The sequence below is a fragment of the Thamnophis elegans genome, chromosome 15 (assembly GCF_009769535.1).
Source record: "Thamnophis elegans isolate rThaEle1 chromosome 15, rThaEle1.pri, whole genome shotgun sequence".
NCBI lineage: Eukaryota > Metazoa > Chordata > Lepidosauria > Squamata > Colubridae > Thamnophis > Thamnophis elegans.
Genome location: NC_045555.1, coordinates 16,128,500 through 16,153,169, shown reverse-complemented (window position 1 = coordinate 16,153,169; position 24,670 = coordinate 16,128,500). Strand labels below are relative to the sequence as shown.

At 41.8% G+C, this 24,670-nt stretch overlaps 1 protein-coding gene across 1 annotated transcript; it reads right to left on the bottom strand.

The window, feature by feature from the left end:
- Positions 1–379: 379 nt before the first annotated feature.
- Positions 380–24,399, bottom strand: PPIF (peptidylprolyl isomerase F). Its single transcript, XM_032232142.1, has 6 exons — positions 23,972–24,399; positions 12,888–12,918; positions 9,826–9,914; positions 7,455–7,551; positions 7,066–7,141; positions 380–1,783 (listed from the first exon to the last, which is right to left on the bottom strand). The coding sequence occupies exons 1-6, from the start codon at positions 24,221–24,223 to the stop codon at positions 1,651–1,653; spliced, it is 678 nt and encodes a 225-aa protein (XP_032088033.1). The 5' UTR covers positions 24,224–24,399; the 3' UTR covers positions 380–1,650.
- Between the last annotated feature and the right edge of the window lie 271 nt (positions 24,400–24,670).

Sequence of the window (24,670 nt, the reverse complement as noted above, 5' to 3'; positions counted from 1 at the left end):
GAGGATGGGTTGAAAGCCACTTTATTCAGCACTGCTGTAACTTTGAACTATACAAATGGCCATTAAGTTGAGGATACCTATATACGGCGTTTTCAACCTTCAGCGAAATGACTAGTAGAGAGTTATAAATTCACATAAAAGGGGTCATCACATTTCAAAATCTGATTAAAGACACACGTACATGGCTTCAATTTTTAACTCTGCTCGCTTAATGGAGATGTGTGCAATCAGTTACGGACTACAGCATGGCTATCTTCAGCTTGCCTTCGGCAGAATACAAGATGGCTGCTTACGTCAACAGTTCAAATTCCTCATAAACACTCCCCCTCCCCCCACATACAAGGACAGATAAGAGATATTTTCTATTTCTTGTTTTGCAGGAGCCCTGACTGCAAATTCCATTAGTGTAGGATCCTGGTAAAATCAGAACCTACCTTTAGATTCCTGAGATAAAGATGATGGTACCAATGATGTGGATCACCAGCCTTAACTACATGCTACATCTATGTTATGAAACTGAAAGTGGAGATCTGGGACAGTAATCTGAATTAATCTCCCCCATCCCCCCAAAAAGGGACGATGGGAAATCCGTTGTGAAATTCACGGCTCACGGTATGAACCAGCGAATCGTCTGGGTTTAGAATTTCTGTTTCAATTGGGCGTGGTAAGCTTAAAAGTGCAAAAAATTGAATTAATAATCCAGTTCGTCTACTTACAGTCTCAAATAGCTGTGGCAGCTATTTAAATCTACTTTTAAATAAAAGCAAAATGCAACCCAACACTGGTTCTGATACAGAATTGTAAGAGGAGAAATATACCGTTGAGTATATACGTCAGCCATCATGCTATATTTACAACGGAGGATATACAATGGAATTCAATCATCAGGAGTTTTCCCTGATGAGTGAATTCCCTCATTCAAAGCTGCATCTGAAATAAGTAACGTTCATTATTATTATTATTATTATTATTATTATTATTATTATTATTATTATTATTTTGCAAGTTAATAGAAATATTCCGGTTGTTCTGGTACCATAGTCCTAAATTCAGATTCTAAGAGCACCACATTCCTTGCAAGGCTAATTCTAAGCAGCCCAAACAAACATTGTTTTTGTTCTTGTTATGATCCAGGCACAGGAGCAGTTTCAGACGAACGGTAAGAAATCCATTAATTCCATGTTTACGGCTTGGCGGCTTCTTCAGTCTTCAAGTCACAGAAACCTGAAAAGTTTTAACCGAGAGGCAATATATTCTTCTAAGAGTTTGTGTTTGAAGTTTAAAGGGGAAGAAGCTACTATGAAGCCATCTTGACTTAAATGGCCTACACAATCCTACTTCCACTCGAAATGGGGGAAAAAATTCAAGTACCAATTTAACCAACGGCAGGATAACCTTTTAATACAATCCAACTAGCTACAGTTCTCACATCTTCCGCTACTAAGCTACTGTGGGTAGAAAATTAAAATGATACAAGTTATTGAAACTAGGAGTTCAAGGTGATTCAAATGACAACTGGACTTCTTCATATACTTCAGCGGTGTCCAAGGGGATGAACCGAGAAATCTTTCTAAGTAAATAGTTTTGAGACATTCTTTTCTGCTTCTCTGATTCTTCAGAGAAGACATCTTGAGGTCACAGGTTGAATGATCACAGCTGGCCACAGTCGGTGATGACTATCTTCTTTGAAGTCTTTCCGCTCTTTGACCCAAAGCTTTCAATTTTTTTCACAACGTCCATTCCTTCTTTGACGTGGCCAAACACAACATGCTTTCCATCCAGCCTGCAATGCAAACAAAATAACAGACAAATGACAGACTATCAGAATAACAGAGCTCGAATGGCTCAGACCACGAACAATTCAGATGCCGACTGAAAAATCCACTAAATGTTTCATTCAGGTCACGAACACATTCTCAGGTGCTGAATAAACACAGCCGTGGCAATTTCCCCTGCCGCAATGATTTCCCCTTCCTCACCATTTTTTTTGTGTGTGCACGCATGCACAGTCATTCTTGCTTCTGGTCACAATCAAATCGGGTACCAACCGAAGTCCTAGAACGGATTACGATCGGCACCTGAGGTCCCACTGTAGGTTGATCCCCTCTTCCTTGGGGCAACCTCTTAGATATTGGAACACTGCTATCATGTCACCCCCCTAATTCTTTTTTTCACTAGAATAAAGTAAAGGTAAAGATTCCCCTTGCACATATGTGCTAGTTGTTTCCGACTCTAGGGGGCGGTGCCCATCTATATTTCAAAGCCAAAGAGCCAGCGCTGTCTGAAGATGTCTCCGTGGTCATGTGGCCAGTGCACGGAATGCTATTACCTTCCCATCAAAGGTGGTTCCTATTTTTCTACTTGCATTTTTACGTGCTTTCGAATTGCTAGGTTGGCAAAAACTGGGACAAGTAACGGGAACTCACTCTGTTACACGGCGCTAGGGATTCAAACTGCCAAACTGCTGACCTTTCTGATCGACATTGGTTAAGTGAGTTTTGCCCTGTTACAACCTTTCTTGCCACAGTGGCTAAGTGAATTACTGCGGTTGTTAAATTAGTAACACGGTTGTTAAGTGAATCTGGCTTCCCCCATTGACTTTGCTTGTCAAGGTCACAAAAAGGGGATCACATGACCTCGGGACACTACATCTGTCGTAAATAGGAGTCCGTTGCCAAGGGTCTGAATTTTGATCATGTGACCATGGGGATGCTGTTAATGGTCGTAAGTATGAAAAACTGTCATAAGTCCCTTTTTTAGTTAAACCATTGTAACTTCGGTCACTAAATGAACTGTTGTTAAGTCGAGGACTACCTGTAGCTAAGGCTATTTTCACTTCAGAATAACTTTTTACCAACTTGGTCTGCCCCAGATGTGCCATGCTCAAACTCTCAGCGTGGCTACTGTTTGCAGACAAGCGGAAAAGTTGGGAGAAAGAGTGGACCGTATTTTTCTGAGTATAAGACGCACCGGAATATAAGACACACCTTAGTTTTTTGGGAGGAAAAAAATAAGAAAAAAAATTCTGCCTCTGCCTCCATGGTATTCAGCAGGCTAGCTTCCTGACTTGGAACGCATGTTAACAAGGTTAGCCAATGAACTGATAAGGGAATAAACATCGATTGGTGGCCATATCTTCAAATTCAAAACAAACACAAATTCGATCTAGCACAACCCGGCTTCCAGAACAAGAACCAGGAATTAGATAAAATTTTAATTGGACCAGATGAGAAATTAATTTCAAAAATATACAACTGCTTACTGATTCGAAAAATGGAAGCAGAAAGAGTAAAAGAAGTCATGGTAACCTGGGCCCAAAACATCGGCCACACAATAGACCTAGACGACTGGGAAAGAGTCTGGGAATGGAACCTAAAATTGACAAAATTGACGGCCTATAAAGAAAATATATATAAAATGTTCTACCGCTGGCATCTTCCACCGACAAGACTGGTGAAAATGTCTTCAAAAGTTTCGGCCATATGCTGGAAATGTAAAACAGTGCTGGGCACGTACTACCATATGTGGTGGACGTGTCCGGTAGCCAAAGCATATTGGAAGCAAATACTAGGATGGCTGAATGGAATCTTGTCAATTAAACTATGTCTTAAGCCGGAAACTTTCTTATTAGGGATAATAGATAAAAAAATATGCAAATCTAACCAATACCTCCTAGTCCATATTCTGACAGCGTCAAGGATTGTTTATGCACAGTGCTGGAAGAGTGAAAATGCCCCCACCAACACTATGGTGATGAATAAAATTTTAGAACTAGCAGAAATGAACAGATTGACGATGCGAATTAATGACAAAGAAGATACAGACTTTTATACAGTCTGGGAGAAGCTGTACAAATGGCTTGATGAGTCAGTGAAGACTTAGACACAAAAAGAGATAGCTGACTAACCTAATACGATTAAACCAATAACTCAAATGAACAATATACAACAACTGAGAGATAAGCGAAAGGAGAAATGTATTAGGGGTGAGAACCCACCGTCGAGCAATTTTGTTACACTACAATGTTGGGAAAACTTAAAAAAGCTGATAGGAAATCCGCTATAACTACCTGCATGAAATTAGCGATTAAACTTCATTTTAGATGAGGCGAGAGGATTTATAATCCTTGCCTCTTTAAGCAAGGAAAGGAAAAGAGAACCAGGTTGTCCTCAGCAGAGGAAAATATGTAAATGTAACAAAGGTTAGAGGGGAGGGAAGGAGGACAGTAGGGAAGTCAGGATGGAGAGGAGAAAGGAGAGAAATAGGAAAGGCAGAAGAAGGGGGGAAGGATAAAGAGGAGGAAGAGAAAGAAGAGAAGGGAAAGAAGGTGGGAAGAAAGAAGGAGAGAAGAAAGAGAAGAAACTGGGGGAGGAAGTAGGGAGGGAAGAGGAGAGGGTAGTAAAGAGGGAAAGAGGGAGGGAAAGAAAGAGAGAAGGAGTGTTGAAAGGAAGGAAGGAAGGAGGGAGGAAAGGAGGGAGATTAAGAGAAAAGAAAGGAGGAGGGAAAGAGGAAGGGAAGGAGGGAAGGTATGTGAGAAGGAGGGGGGGATCGAGGGAGGGAAAGGAGGGGGAAGGAAAGGAGGAAAGGAGAAAAGAAAGGAGGGAAGGCAGGGGAGAAGGAAGTAAGGGGGGGAGGGAAGAAAAGGGTATGGAAAAGAAAGAAAGGAGGGAAGAGAAGAGGGAGGGAAGGAATAAGATACCTAACCTTTGATGTTTATATGATTTGATAGTATGGGAATATCTCGAAATGTAGTTGTATTGTTTTTTACAAGTTATGGATGTTGTATTTTCGTTTTACCAATAAAATCTTATTAAAAAAAAAAAAGGTTAGCCAATGAAGAGGCATAGCAACTAAGTCAGCCAATAAGGGCTATTTGGACCCTGAAACAGTATTTGCTGTGTGAGCAACAAGGAGACCGGAAGGAACCTGGCTTAGCTGAGAACTGAAAGTGAAACAGCTTGTGTTTTCCTTGTAGTTACTGCTACCTTGGAAAATCTGCTTTTGATAATGTATTGTATATTATTATTATTTTGAATCCTGCTGAATCAGTTACTTGTGTGTACTTTCTGAATGTGATTCCTGCTGCAAACTCTGACCAACTAGGTCAGCTTCAGCGCTTCAGCCTGATTCAGCACAGCTGATTGGCGGGTGGATTGGGCTGTTGGAATACCCACAATCAGCTGTTCCAGGCTGCAGGGATTGCCATAGACCATCGCTGCCTCCATGCTTTGCATTTTTGGCCTCTGGTGGGTGTGGATGTGGGTGGGGCTACATTTGGTGTATAAGACACACCTAAATTTTCACCCTCTTTTTGGGGGGGAGGGGAGGAAGGTGCGTCTTATACTCCGAAAAATACAGTAAGTAAAAATCTTAATTTAATAATTAAGATCAGCCCTGGAAAAATTAGACAAACACTGAACTTTGGTAGGAAGGCTAACTGAGAGGCGGGATCATCAGGAAAAAAAATGCTTTTGCAACAGAAAGTTGAAATGTTGACAGAGCTCAAAGGCTGGTCAGCAAGGCAATCCCTGCTCCCAAAAGTGTACAGGATCATTGATCAGCTGAGTTGGTCTTTGACTCCAGTTGCGCAAACAAAATCATAGATAACTTGATGGCCAGTAGACTTTTGCTGAACACCAAGAGTAATTTAAAAAAAAAGAAAAGAAATCAAAAGCCTCAGATTCCCCTCCCCGCCCCAAACCTGTAGCTCTTCTTTGTGACAACCCCTCAAATATTGGAGGACCGCTATTACGTCACACCTGGTCCTTCTTTTCATTAAACTAGACACACCTAATTCCTGCAACCGCTCTTTGTATGTTTTGGCCTCCAGGCCTTTGATCATCTTAGTTGCTCTTCCCTGCAATTTTTTTCCCCAAAGTCTCAACATCTTTTTCGTAACGTGGTAACCAAAACTGGATGTGCTGTGGTGGTCTTATTAAGGTTTTATGTAGGGTCCAATCGAAAGAGATTTTATGCATGAAAAAGTCAACACTCAAATATTGGAAGACAGCTATCATGTCATGTCCTTCTTTTCATTAAACTAGACACAACCAATTCCTACAACTGTTCTTCATATATTACAGCTCCTAGGCTTCTAATCATCTCTATTGCTCTTAACAGAATAACAGAGTTGGAAGGGATCTTGTCAGTCATCTAGTCCAACCCCCAGGTGCAGGAGACCCCACAACATTTCTGACCAATGGCAGTCCAGTCTTATCTTGAAAGCTTCCAGTGATGAAGCTCCCACAATGTCTGAAGTCAAACTGCTCCATTGTTTGAAGGTAAGCTTGTTCCATCTTCTCTGAACTTAGTGACTTCTTGTTCAGCAACCATTCAAAGTTACAACAGTGCTCAACAAGAAGACTTATGGCCGGTCCTTGAAGTTGTGGCTGTCCCCACAGTCACAGGATCATGATTGGGGCACTTGGCAACTGGCACACAATGGTCACAGCTTTCCACAGCCACATCACTACCACTTATGATCTTCACTGCCAGTGTCCAATAAGTAAAGTCAATGAGGAAACCAGCCACCACCTGATGTTGTGTTTAATGACTGCAAACGATTCCTTAACAACCACAACGTGAACTGTCATTGTACACGGAAGATCACATTAATTTTGTTCTACAAGGTGCAGTGACAATAAAGTAAACGAAACTAAACTAAACTCTTTCCGAAATCTCAACATCTTTGTTGGTATTGGCCCAACCAAAACTGGATGCCGTATTCCCGTGGAGGGTTCTGGACCCCGTCACAATCGGGACAGGGGTCCTAGTTGGGCATGCACGCATGTGCATGCCACTGCCCTGCAATACCCAGCTGCTCGGCTGTGCGCATGTGCGCAATTAGCCGGTTGCGTTATAAACAGCTATGGAATGAGGGCAGGTGGGCAGGCCAAACGAGCCACCATACCGATACGGTGGCTGCTCCTCCTGGCTACTACCAGTACAGCTGTACCGGGCCGTACCACCCGGAACCCACTACTGCCGTATTCTAAGTATCAATCAATCGAATTGAGTACATGAAGAACACCCCGAGTCACGTTTTATGAATTCCTTAATGCTTACCAATCTGTTTTGGCTGTGCAAATGAAGAACTGAGATCCGTTTGTGTTGGGGCCGGCATTGGCCATGGAGAGGATACCTGCAAGAAACAAGAGGGCGATTTAACTTCGCTAAACAAAAGCAGAGAACAGCCAATCATGGAGAGAAGTTTTCGCATGGAGCCAGAGGGGGGTTCCTACTGGTTCGGACCCGTTCAGCCGAGTAGGTAGTAACTCAGCTGGCCACGCCCCCGAACTGGTTCTAGCGCATCCCTGAGCAAACTAGCAGGAAAAGAAGCCGGAACCCACCCCTGCATGAAGCCTCTTCTTTGGTGGGTTTTATTTTGGGGGTCTTGTATTCAAGCTTAGGGAATGATGTGACATACAGAAGGAAGGACGGGAAAACCTGCTTACCGGGTCCAACATGTTTAAGAATGAAATTTTCATCCGGAAAGCGACTGCCATATATTGATTTTCCTCCCGTGCCATTGTGATTCGTAAAGTCACCAGCCTGGCAGGTAAAAAACAAACAAACATGTTTGTGTCATACATGTTTTACATACATGTTTTAAAGAAACGCAATCCTAGAAGGCTGAAATTTTCAACAATCGGAGGCCCTTTAAGTTTATAACAAAAGTTTTGCTAAATGAGATTCACTGTACAGCTACTGTAGGTAACCAATTTAGTTAATACTGTTTACCCCACTTTTCTTTCAAATAAGAATCAGGTCTTAACCTGATATTTTAAAATATTATACAGGTTGTCTTCGACTTACAACAGTTCATTTAGTCACTGTTCAAAGTTACAACGGCACTGAAAAAAGTAATTTGTGGCTGTTTATCACACTTATGACCGTTGCAGCATCCCTGTGGTCACGTGATCAAAATTCAAATGCTTAGCAAACTGGTTCATATTTATGACGGCCGCAATGTCCCAGGGTCACATGATCCCCTTTTGTGACTTTCTGACAATGGAGAAGCCAGATTCGCTTAACAACGGTGCAACTAACTTAACAACAGCAGTGAATTGCTTAACAACTGCGATGACAAAAGTCGCAAAATGGAGCAAAACTCCACTATTCTATTCTATTTCTATTCTATTTCTATTCTATTTCTATTCTATTTCTATTCTATTTCTATTCTATTTCTATTCTAAGACACAAGAACAGTTTTTCCCAAATGCCATCACTCTGCTAAACAAATAATTCCCTCAACACTGTCAAACTATTCACTAAGGCTGCATTACTATTAATTTTCTCATCATTCCTATCATCGTCCCACTTATGACTTGTATGACTGTAACTTTGTTGCTTGTATCCTTACAATTTATATTGATTGTTTCCTAGTATGATTTGATTGCTTATTTGTATCCTATGACTATCATTGTTGTACCTTATGATTCTTGACAAATGTATCTTGTCTTTTTATGTACATTGAGAACTTATGCACCAAAGACAAATTCCTTGTGTGTCCAATCATACTTGGCCAATAAATAATTCCATTCCTATTCCTATTCCATTCCATTCTATTCTGGAAATCAATTTAACACATTATGTGCAAAATTTGTATGCCTCATTCCCAAAACTTAACATGCCTGGAACCACACCTATCATTTAGCGAGGCTGACAGATCAAAGCCCTGTACCTTTAATTGTTTAAATTAGCTCTGCCACTCAGAGCTTAAATGTAAATTGTGGAATGATAGACATTGTTATTACAGCTCTTTATAATACACACTTAAGTGCAACTTACTTTTAAGTGGCAATACTTCAGATAACAATGCTATTTAGAAAACCTGACAACAGAATTCAAATATATCCAGAATGCAGGATGTATCATACATTTCCACTGGACCACTAATGATATTTCCAGGTGAAGTTATTTATGAATTATCTAAGCTCTTATCCTCATGTTACAGTATTTAGTCAATGCGATAGGGATAGGCGTAGGCATAGGAGAGAATAAAGTAGAGTAGAATAGAATAGAACAGAATAGAATATAGAATAGAATATAGAATAGAATATAGAATAGAATATAGAATAGAATATAGAATAGAATATAGAATAGAATATAGAATAGAATGGATATAGGCTAGAATATAGAATATAGAATCGAATGTAGAATAGAATATAGAATAGAATATAGAAAATAGAATAGAATAACAGAGTTGGAAGGGACCTTGGAGGTCTTCTAATCCAACCCCATGCTTAGGCAGGAAACCCTATAACATTTCAGACAAATGATTGTCCAATCTCTTGTTTAAAAACCTCCAGGGTTTTTAAGGTCTACAAACCTGATTACACTTGTATACAGGTAGTCCTCAATTTATAATTATTCATTTAGTGATTGTTCGGTACTTAAAAAAAGCCTTAATGAGTGAAGCGATCCTCCGTGCTTTGCCTGCTTTTTTCATTGCTGCTCCCTCCGATGATCAGCTGTGCTCTAGAACCATTTTTTCAACCCAAATGAGGCGCTGGTGAGTGAAACGATCTTCCATGCTTTGCCTGCTTTTCTCATTGCTGCTCCCTCCAACGATCAGCTGTGCTTTAGAGACTGTTTTTTAATCCCCAACTAGGGGATAAAAAGTGTCCATGTGCACACTCAAAACCAGCTAACTTATGTGCTGAAGCTGACCAGACTAAAGACGCTAGCCAAATGAATACCTGGTAGGCAGATTTTGCCCCCTATTTTCCTCCCCAAAAACTAAGTTGCATCTTATACTCCAGTGCGTCTTATACTCTGAAAAATACTGTAACTTTGCAAAATGGACATTTGGGATTTTATTACCTGGCACATGAACGAAGGTATCACTCGATGGAAGGTGGATCCTTTGTACCCAAAGCCCTTTTCCCCAGTGCATAAAATTCTGAAATTTTCTAAGAAGGGGGAGAGAAAAAAAAGCATTTTTTATTACTAAGGAAAGGTCAGCGATGCGATCATGCAGGTAAATACATGGCAAGGGCTGCAGAAGCCCTGAAAACAAAATATAGGCAGCCCTTGTTTAGTGATTGCTTTGTTTAGCGACCATTACAACGAGAATTTGAAAAGTTCACAGTGACCAATCCTCACATTTTACAACCTTTGCAAGTCTGGAAAGCAAAGGGGAACTGGAGTGAGATCATAAAAACAGCGTCTATTTCCCTTAGCAAACGCTTTCCGATTGAGGTCATTAAACAAGGACCAGCTGCACAGTACTAAAATAATATTTAGAATAATAAGCTAAAGACATCCATCTATTCCCCACACTCTTGGACCCAGGGTGGATAAAAATCATTGATTTAAAAAAAAATGAATGGCTTTTTAAAAATGTAAATCAGATTTTTTAATATATTTTTATCAAATTTATTTTAACAAAACACTTTTGGTGTAAAAATCTATCTAAAACTAGTTTTCGATTTAAGATACAGTAATGATTTAGGTTACTTAGCATGAAATGGAACTTAGTTTATGTAGCACGAGGTTGTATGTTGTGCAATATTTACATTTTTGGTAAACTCATTCAATGAATCCAAGCTCTGCAAGCTGAGAGAACACGCACTGCATTGATGCATTTGCACCAATTCACTATGTGAACTGACTATGAGATATACATCATAAAAAAAAGTTCAGGAATATTCCTTTATCCCATTGTTTTGCAAATCTATGTACACTACAAACTGTATGATGGTTTGAAGAGAAATGCATCTGTACCACCAGGCTCTAAGTGTGAAGAGGAAAGGAAAGCAGTAAAAATGAAAGTGAAACCTTCTAAGAAGCTTATAAATATAATATTAAAGGGCACCTGTCATTTCAGATCCATCATGGCAGCGCCTGTTAGCGGGCATCCACTCACCTGCTACCCGCCACATCCCTCACCTTATTGTGTCACTGTTGCATCACCAGCCGTCCCATTAAAGTGAATGGGACTGTCGGTGTGTCAACAGTGGGTCAGAGGAGGAGCCGCTGCGGGGGAGAGATGACAGTTGATCTTTAAAAAATTACGATTTAAATCGAGTTGATTTAAATCAAGCCTTTTTACTAGTGATATCAATCGATTTAAATAAAATCCACTCTGCATGGACCTATATAGAGCCACAGAGATGGTGCTAACCGTCTTTTAGACTTTTCTGTCTGCTATTCTGAGTTGCTAAGAACTGCATATCTGAAATGTATAGGGGCATAGAACACTTTTTAGCATGCAGGAAACAACAACTATCAAGAGATGCCCAGAACCTGGTTTGTGTAAGAAAGGCCAGCCAAACCATTTACATGATCTGATGGATTGTTTTCTGGATGGACGCTACACCCGGAAATGCTCTCATCTGAATGGCGGACAAGCTACAACTCAAAACAACCAGGTTAAATGTTGGCAATGTTTTTGTCTTCTCTGTAACAGCAAGGAAACCCACTGCTTCCTCTGCCACTTCCTGGTTTCTCTGCTTCCCCCCTTCTTTGTTTTTTTTTTTTTTTTTTACTTTGGGGACTTTTTAATATTATCACAGACAGTGTAGGGTTGAGAGCTGAGGTCACTGTGGGCTAAGACTAAGTCTTCAGAGCTAGTTTTACAACTCAGGTGGATGTACTGTCCAACATGACCATCAAGAAGCAAAAGTCCTGGAAATAGTATCATCTATTATGAATGAATGAATGAAGGAAGGAAGGAAGGAAGGAAGGAAGGAAGGAAGAATGAATTTGTCTGTCTATCTATCATCTACGTATCTACATATGTCTCTATCATCTATCTATAATCTACATATCTCTATCTCTATTATCTATCTCTCTATCTCTATATATATCATCTACGTATCTATCCATCCATCCACCTCTCTCTATCTCTCTATCTCTATTTATGTATATGTATATATCTATCTCTATTTATTTATATCTTTCTTTCTATCTCTATTTCTTTCTTTCTATCTATCTATCATCTATCTATCTATCTATCTATCTATCTATCTATCTATCTATCTATCTATCGCTATCCATTAATCTACTATCAATTTACTATCCTCTATCCATCATTTATCTCTATTTCCTATCTATCAATCCATCAATCATCCATCTATCCATCCATCAATCAATCATCAATCAATCGATTATCCATCAATCTACTATCCTTTATCATCCATCATCTATCTTCTATCTATCAATCATCTATCTATCTATCAATCAGTTATCTATCAATCAATTATCTATCAATTATCCTCCATCATCTATCTATCTATCATCTATCTATCTATCTATCTATCTATCTATCTATCTATCTATCTATCATCTATCTATCATCTATCTATCTATCTATCTATCTATCTATCTATCTATCTATCTATCTATCTATCTATCTATGTCAATCTATCATCTATCTAATCATTTATCTGTCCATCTATCGCCCATCATCTATCCATTCATCCAGAACTTGTCAAGATAATCAAAGTCTTAAAAAGGAAAAAAAAATAAGTGGGGGAAACCCCCCAGAATTTGGATTGCCTCTCTTTGCTAATTTGCTCTCTTCCCACCCTATTAAGACATCTTTTTAATCCCCAGAGGCATAAATCATCAATTCGGTCTTTCCTTTTTTTCTGCAAAAAGTCCCTATCAGGCTTCCAGTTTTTGACGGTTGGGTAACGGATCAATAAACAGTTACCTATGATTATTTAAACATCCTTATGATTTTAACTAGATTAGCAGAATCAGAGCGTCCTAACCCAAGGAGAAAAACCACAGGAAGAATATGCTACAAGTAAGCGAGACAAATTCTGTTTCTGAAGAAAGTATTAATTCATTATTTAAAAGCATTTCAATTCCCCTTCGTTTTCTTGCTGGGATGATCTCTGAGGAAATCTTAAAAATATCATTAAGGGGTTTCTTACCTGCTGTTTTTGGCACCACATCAGCTTTTAGCTGTTAGAAGAAGAGCATAAAAACACACATTAGCCTCATGAAATATACACCCATATTTCAGGAATAAATTACATAGAGTCATAACAGTGTAATAGGAGATTGCAGAATGAATCCAGTCCTGAGCATACTTTGAAATTAAAAGTAGAATCTAATTGTCCCTGACTTTTAAGTGAAACGTTTTTTAAACCATCAGTTTCAAGCATATGCTTTATAAGAAAGTTCTATGCCAGTTAAAAATATAGAACCTGAAATATAAAACATGGTAATTCTGTTTTATCTGAAATATAAGGTAAAGGTTCCCCTCGCACATCTGTGCTAATCGTTCCCCACTCTAGGGGGCGGTGCTCATCTCCGTTTCAAAGCCAAAGAGCCAGCTCTGTCCGAAGATGTCTCTGTGGTCATGTGGCCGGCATGACTAAATGGCGAAGGTGCACGGAACACTATTACCTTCCCACCAAAGGTGTTTCCTATTTTTTCTACTTGCATTTTTTATATGCTTTCGAACTGCTAGGTTGGCAGAAGCTGGGACAAGTAACGAGAGCTCACTCTGTTACGCGGCGCCTGGGATTCAAACCGCCGAACTGCTAACTTTTCTGATTGACAAGCTCAGCGTCTTAGCCACTGAGCCACCACATTATTTTTAACTATGCCACTTAATATAGAATCTGAAATATAAAACATGGTAATTCTATTTTATCTGAAATATAAAACACAGCAATTCCATAATTATTTCGGCTGTACTTGCCACGTGGAAAGAATAGAAGAAAAATCAGTCAAATTATCATTTTATATACCAATAATAAATATAGCATCATAGTCTATCTTATTGGGGTTGGTTTTTTTTAAAGATTTGCACTAACACATAATTTCTTCCAGCTGCTCCATGTACACATGACATTTGTAGATTTCAGGGAGTCCTTGACTTACAATCATCCGTTTAGTGACCATTCAAAGTTACAACAGCATTGGAAAAAAGTGACTTAAGATTGTCCCTCACAACCTACAACCACTATTAACATCCCCTATGATAACCTGGTCCTCGGTATGTATTTATGACAGTGGCGAGATTTGTTTAATGACTGTGAGGAAAAGGTCATAAAATCAGGAGTGACTCACTTAATAACCGCCTTGGAAATTTTCAATAGAAATTCGGAGTCAATTGTGGTCATACCTGGAGAACTGCCTGTATACCTAAAGTTTCATGATGTATTATCGCTGAAGCCCTAACACCAGAGGTGGGTTGCTGCCGGTCCGGCCTGGTTTGATCGAACCGGTAGTGGTATTTTGAACCGGCAGCAACAAAGGCTGGCCATGCCCCCAAACAGTTTCCTGGTCACCGCTGCTGATATGTTGTTTAGTAGCACGTGATGTGTGTGTCTGTGTGTGTGTGTGTGTGTGTGTGTGTGTGTGTGTAGAGGCCTTTGGTTATTCGGGTTTTCTCCCATGTAAAATTGGAAGTATCTTGGTGACGTTTCGACGAAGTCTCATTCGTCATCTTCAGGCTGATTTACTCGGCTTCGTGCTTCCAGGAGCGAAGTGTCACCAAGACACTTCCAATTTTACGCAGGAGAAAACCCGAATAACCAAACACCTACACACAAACACCCGCGAAAACCTCAGAAAACAAATATATATATATAAAAAAATTTGGATACATGAAAGGGATACAACTAAAAAGAAACATTAGGACAGGGACATGTTGGTGTGCTTATGCACGCCCCTTACAAACCACTTAGGAGTAGGGTGAGGTCGTCTTTTCTGCAATCGAGTTTGGAGTGGTTTACCTTAAGTTTGTATCTATTGTGTGCTGGTATATTGTTGTGGTTGAAGTAGTCTTTGACGTTGTAGCAGATAATTTTATGTACTATGCTTAGGTCAGACCAAAGGCAGTGAAGTTCTAGGTTGTCTAAGCCCAAAATTTTGAGCCTGGTGGCATAAGGTATTCTGTTGCGAGCAGAGGAGCGGAGGATTCTTCTCGTGAAATATCTCTCTCAATTGTATTAATGTCCAATATGCAGTGCAGGTTCCAGACAGATGAGCTGTATTCGAGAGTTGGTCTAGTAAAGGTTTTGTATGCTCTGGTTAGTAGTACAGTATTACCGGAGAAGCTACACAAGATTAGGTTAACAACTCTTAATGCCTTTTTGGCAATGTTATTACAGTGGGCTCTGGTACTTAGATCATTTCTCAATCTTGGCCATCTTTAAAAAAAAGACATTTTCTTTCCAAAATACATTTAATCACCTGGGATCATAACTCAACACCTTTTTCTGCCTTTGTGCAGGAAACAGAAACAGCTTCTACATTTTTTTAAATGAAGAACCTTGTAAAAATTCCTCCTTTTACACACAGCACTTAACCTTTTTCACAACCTAACCCCTTCAGGGGTGTTTAAAAATAAGTCACAAAGTGATATCTCGAATTTCAACTAAAGCCGCAGAAATGCCCCAGATCAGACAAACTAAATTACTGCTGAAGGGCCAAAGAAATTTCACAGCTCAACATTTTACAGCTTTCATTTTCCTGTTTGTCTAATAACTCTTCTTCCCAATGATTTTGAGAATCTGTCAGCTTGTTATACGGGGCCTCGGTTATTGTATTGTGGTTATTTGAACTCCGTTCTTCATTTTATTCACAGAAAGTTTCATTTTCTTGTTTTCATGTGAAATTGCTGGGTGCGAGTTGACGGGTGCGAGTTGGGACAGGAATATAATAAATATTTTAAACCAGTTTAACATTCTTGCTCAGCTTAATATCGTGTGACATTTTCTGGATGGTTATTCACGGCCATTTGTATGTGTCACTGGGTCAGCTTATGATGACATAAGGCACAACGCACATGGCTCATGGGTGTGATACTGCAAGTATTTACATGTGAATACATTACATCATAATGATTCAGGGAAAGAACATTCCGGAAATTGCCTTACACACGAAGTGTGGCAAACGTTAAGATGCATCTCATGCCACTGAATGTGTGTGTGTGTGTGGGGGGGGATTCCAAGAATATTTTAAAATGTCTAAGAATAATCCTGACATATCATGTGGGACTTACCGGCAGGTAACTAAATGAGATATTTAAAATCTTCCCTCTCAAATGGGGTGTCAAACTCATTTCATTGAGGGCTGGATCAGCATTGCGATGGTCCTCCGGAGACCCGGGGGGGGGGGGGGAAGGGGCATGGCCAGGGTGGTTGCGACTGACTGGGCTTGGCCTGGGGGTGTGGCCAGCTTTACGTCACTCATATGGGTGGTGCCTGTGGGGGCGGGGCAGGTGGAGTTGGGGAGGGAATCCAGGGGTCTCCAGTGAGTGGGACTGTGGGCAGGAGGCTCATCCCACAGGATGGCATGGGCCAGGCCAAAGCAATGCAGGCCAGCTCCTTAGTTTCCAGGATGGTCACCCAGGCCAGACCGGACCATATCGCGGGCAGGATTTGGCCCCTGGGCCTTGAGTTTGACACCTGGTCTGACATCCTGACATCCTGATCTACAGGATGAAAGGGATAAGGAATTGAGGATCCTTTTTTTAAAAAAAAACAGATTTCAAAAATTTTGAACATTTCAAATGGGGTTTTCATGCTTCCTTCGAATCAGTTGAATAAGAAATGCATTTATTTCGAAGAATTAATTTTATTTTGCTGGCTACTGCCAACCCAACCTTCTTACAGGCCCGCTAATCAAACTCTCTCTGAAAGCCCAAAGAGATACAAGTCAATCAAGGTGGACACAGGAGGTAGATGTGACAAATGACAGAGTCAGCATTGCATCACTGACGGGCACGTTCTGCTTGTTTTGCTCATGCATCCATCGCATGCACATAAAAAAGGGGCAGCGCCAGCATTGCAACCACACAACATTGCATTTATTCCCGCAAACAAGAGAATGTAGTAAAGGGACAGATCTGGACCAGATGACAGACTATGATTAGAAAGGCAAGGGAGAAAGATAAAAATCACAATCTGTTCCTGAAGATCTCAAATATCTTTGAAGTTTGTTACCTTGGGGGTGGGTGGGTGGGTCCCAAAGGTTCTTTTTTAAAAAGGCAACTGGATTTCCTTGGTTTTCCTTGAAGATGTTTCACTTCTCATCCAAGAAGCTTCTTCCGTTCTGATTGAATGGGGGAGATGGGTTGAGACTGAATTCTCCGCCATTCTGTCAGAACTGAAGAAGCTTCTTGGATGAGAAGCGAAACATCTTCAAGGAAAACCAACCAAGGAAATCCGGTTATTTTTTTAGAAAATGACCTTTGGGACAACCATGACCTAGATAACTGAGAATCTCCTTAAATAACCAATCCCAAAAGCAAGAAATAGACAAGAACAGTTGGAAGAGGTCAATGGAATTCTGAAAGTATCCTTCAGTATAGGGCTGAAAATTAATCTGGAAAAGAAAATATCACTAAAGAAGTGCTTTATTTGCAGATGATGTTGTTCTCTTATCAGAAGACCCAAAATATCTACAAAGAAACATACAGTACAAGAGCTGCACAAAGCAGGAGAACCATTTGGCTGAAAAAATAAATCTGAAAAAGAACCAGGTTATGGTTAATAAATTCACCAAAGAAAGAGAAAGAAAAAATATTATATCTGGACAAGAACTATACATAGTAGACCAGTGCATATAGCTTGGCCAATGGATCTCAGTGGAAGGTGATACAAAAAAGGAAATTGAACGCCATGTTAGAGAACTTAGAATAACTTTATTGTCACTTTGAATGTACTCTAATCGGCATACATTAAAGTGACATTTCGTTGTATACCAGCTCTCAAAGAGTCACCACCTCCAATATACACTACATAAACATGACAAAATAGTAAATACAAAATTATGCATGGGTAAAGGTTCTCCTCGCACATATGTGCTAGGCGTTCCCGACTCTAGGGGGCAGTGCTCATCTCTGTTTCAAAGCTGAAGAGCCAGCAGTTGCCGAAGACGTCTCCGTGGTCATGTGGCCGGCATGACTCAATGCCGAAGATACACGGAATGCTGTTACCTTCCCACCAAAGGTGGTTCCTATTTTTCTACTTGCATTTTTTATGTGCTTTCAAACTGCTAGGTTGGCAGAAGCTGGGACAAGTAACGGGAGCTCACTCCATTACACGGCACTAGGGATTCAAACCGCTGAACTGCTGACCTTTCTGATCGACAAGCTCAGCATCTTAACCACTGAGCCACCGTGTCCCATATATATATAGCAGACATGTTCAGCATCACAAGATAGAAAGACCTGTACATGGATCAGAGAGCAAACGAAAGTATACTACGCCATCAAGAGAGTAAAAGAATGGAAATGGAAATGGGCTGGTCACAAAGCAAGAATATTTCACGAGAAGAGTCCTCGTCTGCTCGCAACAGAATCCCTTATGCCACCAGACGTGAAATTTTGGGCTTACAACTTAGAACTGCACCACCTTTCACCTTCTCAGCTCCTCCTCTCACCTTCACCCTGCTTTTCCAGATGATTCAGAAGAAGAAGACCTAAGCGGAATACATAAAATTATCTGCTACAATGTCCTACTTCGGCCTCAATCACAACACATGAGCACACAATCGATGCAAACTTAAGGTAAACCACTCCAAACTCGGTTGCAGAAAATACGACTTCAGCAACAGAGGGGTCAACGCCTGGAATGCTCTACCTGACTCCGCTGTTACATCCTCAACCCCCCAAAAACTTTAACCTTAGACTGTCTACTGTGGATCGCACCCCATTCCTAATAGGTCTGTAAGGGACATGGATATGCACACTAGCGTGCCTACTGTCCCTATCCTAATTTTCTTTTATTCATATCCATTTCATGTATCCAAAATCGTGTTTATACTTATATATACTATCTAATGCATGCTTGACGAAATAAATAAATAAAATAAAATAAATAAAAGAAGAACTAAGGGCAGGTAGAACCAAAGCAGTTGTAGAATGGATCCCACTGGATCAAAAGTATCCAGGAAAGAGACCTAAAACGAGATGGACGGACGACATCAGCAAGTATGGCGGGTCCCAATTGGCCAAAGGAAGCTCGGGACCATATGGGTGGGAACATCCTACAGCCGATAGACAATGGCTAAAATGATGATGATTTTTTTAAATGCGGCAAAAAACAACCTTGCTTTGTTTTGTAGCTGTTCAGGTACAGCTACAAACAGAATCATCAGTGTGACAACTTCAGAGTGGATTTGATTTAAATCCCTATTTAAATTCCTAGCAAAAAAGCTTGATTTAAATCAACTCGATTTAAGTCATAATTTTTAAAGAGCAACTGTCATCTCTGTCACGCAGAGTGTTGCCACTCCCCCTAACTATTTACATTTCGTAGATTAACGCAGAAGGAGGTACCAGCTACGGAGTTCTAAATTCCCTCGAAACAGGATGGGGGAATTAATAAATCGGGATTAAGGATGCACCCTTAATGTCCACGGGTAATTTTGGTTTTTTACATTTATTATACATTCCATAGTGGGAGGAAGAAGAAAAAAACCACCCAAATTCCTCCTAATTCCAGGGTGGGATGCTTTGCCTTAAAATCAAGATTGTGTTATTTTGTTGGGAAAAGGTAATAAGCATCAGGACTAATTGAAAGCAACAGGACTGACTCCAACAAATGGTAGGATGGAAGATCTGAATGATGATAAACTCAAGGAGGAGGAGGAGAAGGAGACAAAGAAGGAGAAAAGGAGGAGGAGGAGGAGACAGAGAAGGAGGAGGAGGAAGAGGAAGAGGAGAAGGAGGGGGAGACAGTTCTCCTTAAGCTGGAAATAAAATAAGAGTGGTGTAAATTCTCCCCACAATTGACCAATTGACTTCTTTTTCTGGTCTGTTTTGGCCTCTGAAGTACCAGTGTGAACTTCACAATGGATGTGTATGAGGAGCTAGCCATTTGTTGTCCGCCAACTGTAGAAACACAGAAGGCCTTCCTTGGTGCTGGTATTATGGGATGGAGAGGAGAAGAACAGGGACCAAACAGCCTGATTGCCATCAACTGGCAAAACACAGACAGAAGAGAGTAACTGACAAGAGATTAAACTGCATTAATCTTAATATTAAACTGTTCTGCCAATTACAGCTTTACTTAGGGGGAAGGGAAGCCCCAATCAGCTTCAAATTTTAAGTTTATGAAGTGAAGGGGAGCATGGATACAGTTCCATTCCTTAAACCACTAGTGCAAGATCGGAAGACGTGGAGAGACCTGGTCCATAGAATCACCAAGAGTTGGACACGATTGAATGGATGTTGTTGTCGTTGTCATCATCATCATCATCATCATCATCATCATCATCATCATCTTTTCTACTACCTTCTTCTTCTTCATTCCATATGCCAGCATGGATGGCATTACCTAATTGGGTCATAAAACGTCTGCAAGAAAACAAGCGAGCCCCAGAGAGAACCAAGGACCCCTTGTGCCAATCCTGAGCTACAAATATTCTCCTTGTTGGTAAGCACCAATAAAAGTTCAAGGTGTTGTGGCCCACCAGGGGAGTTGGCAGCAGATTCGGACAGTGAGGAGGTCGGGGAGGAACATGGGCCAGTCCTGGAGACTGGGGAAGGCTCTGATGAGGGCTCTCTATCAGAGGCAGAGATGGGGCCAGGGCTGTATGACAGTTATCAGCTGCCTTCCGAGTTGGACATCAGTGAGTCAGAAGAACAACTGGAGGCTGTTCCCAGTGTGTGCATGCCAGACCAAGGGAACAGCTAAGGAACAAGAGTCAACTTGGGAGTAAGGCCACAGGTGGACAGTGAATGGCCCCTCTTATAGGGAATAAAAGAGGAGCAAAAGGGGAGTGGAGTTTGCAGGAAACAATTAGTTCATTCCTGCATTCTTGCCAAGTATTGTGGCATCTGAAAGATATTGGCCTGGCCACTCTCCAAGTCTGATAAAGGTCGGTAATTGTGAACTCTCTTGAAAAACTGTGGGAGAGGAAAGACTTTGCTGAAGAGGAAGTCACTGTAAATTAAATAAAATGGGATTTATCGGGACGAGGAATCTGCATCGTGCTGCTGGGGAAGCCTAGGTCAGAACACAAGTGAAACTGGGAGCCACTCAGGAGCTCCTCTTCCCTTGGCCCAATCGACCCCAAGGACGGCTCTTCAAAGGAGAAATCCCAACTTATAAGTAGACCGCAATTTCAAAGCAAAAAAGTGAGCGCAAACCCCATCAAAGGCAACACATGTAGAAAGCAAACATCTCCAGTAAACTATGCTCAGAGGCAGCAAGAACGCTCAGGATCTTTCTCCCTGCTGAGGTGGGAATACAGGTAGTCCTCAATGTACGACTCTAATTTAACCCAAAGGTTATGTTGCTAAGCGAGACATTCATTGAGTTTTGCCCTGTTTGATGACCTTTCTTGCCACAATTGTTAAGGGAATCACTGGAGTTGTTTAGTAACCTCGGTTGTTAAGTGAATCTGGCTTCCCCATTGACTTGGCATGTCAGGTGGTCACAAAGGGTGGATGACATCACCTGGGGACACTGCAACCGTCATAAAGATGAGTCAGTGGCTAAGAGTCTGAATTTTGATCACGTGATCACAGGGATGCTGTAATGGTGTGGAAAAACAAGCCCAAGTCACTTTTTTCAACGTCGTCGTAACTTTGGTCACTAAATAAACTGTTGTAAGCCGAGGACTGCTGCAAATGAGGAGAGACCCTGCCAGTCACATTGGGCAACCAATAAAATGTCAAACCAATGTCCCTCTCACTCCTCTGGCTTGACTCCAAGGATGGGAGCTGGGAGAAGGTGAATCCTGATGGGCAACTCCCCAATCAGTCACTCAGAAAAGAGCCGGAAGGGACCTTGGAGGTCTTCTAGTCCAACCCCCTGCTCAAGCAGACCCTATACCATTTCAGACAGGTGGCTGTCCAGTCTCTTCTCAAAAGCCTCCGGTGATGGAGCACCCACAACTTCTGGAGACAAGAAGTTCCCCTGATTGTTTTCACTGTTAGGAAGTTTCTCCTTAATTATTGCTTCTCTCCTTGATTTGTTTCCACCCATTGTTTATTGTTTGGCTTTTTGGTGCTTTGGAGAATAAGTTGACCCCCTCTTCTTTGGGGCAGCCCCTCAAATACTGGAAGACTGCTATCATGTCTTCCCTAGTCACGGGTCATACCCAATTCCTGCAACCGTTCTTCATATGTTTTGGTCTCCAATCCCCTAATCATTTTATTTGCTCTTCTCTGCACTCTTTGTACAGTCTCAACATGTTTGTTTATGTTGTTTATTTCATTTGTATGCCGCCCTTTTCCCCCGAGGGGGACTCAGGGCAGCTCAGAACTCAAAACAAGGGAAGGGGGGATACAAACAATTTGACAACAACACAAAACAATACATAATTTAAAAGCGCAACAATCATACCATTCGAGATAGGGGCACGGTTCTTTAGCCCCAGGCCTGTCGGAACAGCCAGGTTTTAAGGGCTTTGCGGAAGGCGTGGAGGGTGGTGAGGGTGCGAATCTCCACGGGGAGTTCGTTCCAGAGGTCGGAGCAGCCACAGAGAAGGCTCTCCTCCGGGTAGTCGCCAGTCGACACTGGCCGGCTGATGGAATTCGGAGGAGGCCTAGTCTGTGGGATCTAATTGGTCTGGTGGAGGTAATTGGCAGCAGGCGGTCTCTCAAGTCTCTCAAAACATCTTTGTTTTATATCATGGTGACCAAAATCCTGGTCTCAATATGCCCCCCTAGTCCTTCTTTTCTCTAGACTGGCCATACCCAATTCTTGCAACCGTTCTTCATATGGTTTTAGTCTCCAGGCCTTTAATCATCCTTGATACTCTTCTCTGCGCTTTTCTCAAAGCTTTAACCATTTGTTTTTGTGATGTGGGGACACAACCTGGATGCAGGATTCCATATTGTGGGTCTTACTTAAGGCTTTATAAAGCCTTAAAAGTAAGACTTAAGCCTTAAGGAAGCTTTAAGGTGCCAAAAAAGCCAACACAGTCCAGGGCTGCATTAACAAAGGGATAGAATCAAGGTCACATGAAATGTAAACATTTTATAAAGCCTTGGTAAGGCCATACTTGGAATTCTGCATCCAGTTTTGGTCGCCAGGATGTAAAAAAAATGGGGAGACTCTAGAAAGAGTGCAGACAAGGGCAGGACAAGCAGCAATGGGTGGAAACTAATCAAGGAGAGAAGCAACTTACAGTAGTGTCCAAAATTGTGGAAACCTTTGGGGAAAAGTGTATTTTTGAGGTTTGATGGCTAATAACACCATTGGGGGGGATAGTACCATAAAAGTATATATCACTGGAAATATAATTTAATCAAGAATGTAATGCAACAAAGTTTGTTCAGTTGTTGTTATCCTATGAAACATTATAACCAGCAATAAAACCCAGTTAATAGAAGCAATCATTCAATCTTCGTTTCACATTATAACAGCTAAAAGACTTGGTTCACTCCATGAGAAGATTTGTTAACTGACATGGTGATAATTTTTGGGTATTTCGTGCTTTTTTGTACGTGTTTCACTTTTCTTCTTTGTAACTGTTATTCTAATAGCAAATCCTTCATAAAAGTTATTGCATTAAATTCTTGATTAAATTATCTTTCCATTGATACATAATTTTATGGTACTACTAAAAAATGGAGTTATTGGCCATCACATCTCAAAAACACTGTACACTTTTGCCAAAAGGTTTGCAAAATTTTGGCCACTACTGTAGAACTAAGAAGAAATTTCCTGACATAACAATTAATCAGTGGAACAACTTCCCTCCAGAAGTTGTGAATGCTCCAACACTGGAAGTTTTTAAGAAGAGATTGGATAACTATTTGTCTGAAGTGGTGTAGGGTTTCCTGCCTAAGCAGGGGGTTGGACTAGAGGACCTCCAAGGTCCCTTCCAACGCTGATTCTGATTCTGTAAGGGTCTCCTGCTGGAACAGAGGGTTGGACTAGATGACCTCCAAAGACCCTTCCAACCCTTGTCATTCGGTTTCCTAAAGCCCTGTCCTGTGCTGATCCGGATTCCCCCCAGCCCACCCCCGTTTTTTCCGTTTTATGGCTGCCCCCGATCGCAACCCAAGGGCACCTTGGCCGCTGCAAGCCCGGCTTACCTCCAGCACGACGCGTCCCAGCGGCTGGTTGTCTGCACCCACTTCCAGGAAGACCAGCGGATTCTGCGAGCCGCTTCGGCTGCCGCCGCTGCTGCTGCAAGCCCGGCAGCCGGGGCCGGGGCTGCGGGCGCCTTCGGAGGCGGCAGCAGGGCTTCCCCGCAGCAGTTCCCGGCCGGCAGCGCCCAGGCGGCCCAGTGGCGGAGGCTGCGCCCAGAGGAGCGGCAAGCGGCTGGCCGAGCGCAGCGCCAGCATCTCGGAGGCAGCAGGAAGAGAAGACGGAGGAGAAGGAGCCGAGCAGGAGACTCAGGAGGAAGCAGCCGGCCCCACACGCGGACTGACGGCAACTGACGAGGCTGGAACCCCGACGCCCTTATAAGCGCTTCCTGCCTGCAGGCCTGCTGACCTGTCTCCGCAGCGCCCCGCCGGGGAAGGAAGGGGAGGCGAAGGCGGCTGGCCTTGGGTTTTGCAAGCGGGAGTTTGAGAGGAAGGAGAAGGACGGAGGGAGGGAGGAGAGGAAGAGGAAGGCAGCGAAAAGGAAGAGAAAGGGGAGGGAAGGAGGGGGAGGGATGAAGGAAGGAAGGAAGGGGAAAGGAAGAGAAAGGGGAGGGGAAGAGGAGAAAAGGAGGGAACGAAGGAAGGAGAGAAGAAGGAAAGAGAAAAGAGGAAGGGGAAAGGGAAATGGAGGAAAGAAGGAAGGGG

Bases quoted from the DNA above. Each gene is read 5' to 3' on its own strand.
- PPIF (XM_032232142.1), bottom strand. From the start codon at position 24,223: ATGCTGGCGCTGCGCTCGGCCAGCCGCTTGCCGCTCCTCTGGGCGCAG. The intron at 12,919-23,971 runs GTAAGCCGGGCT...TTCTTCTAACAG, and splicing joins TGGGACGCGTCGTGCTGGAG to CTAAAAGCTGATGTGGTGCC. The intron at 7,142-7,454 runs GTAAGCAGGTTT...TGTTTCTTGCAG, and splicing joins TCTTAAACATGTTGGACCCG to GTATCCTCTCCATGGCCAAT.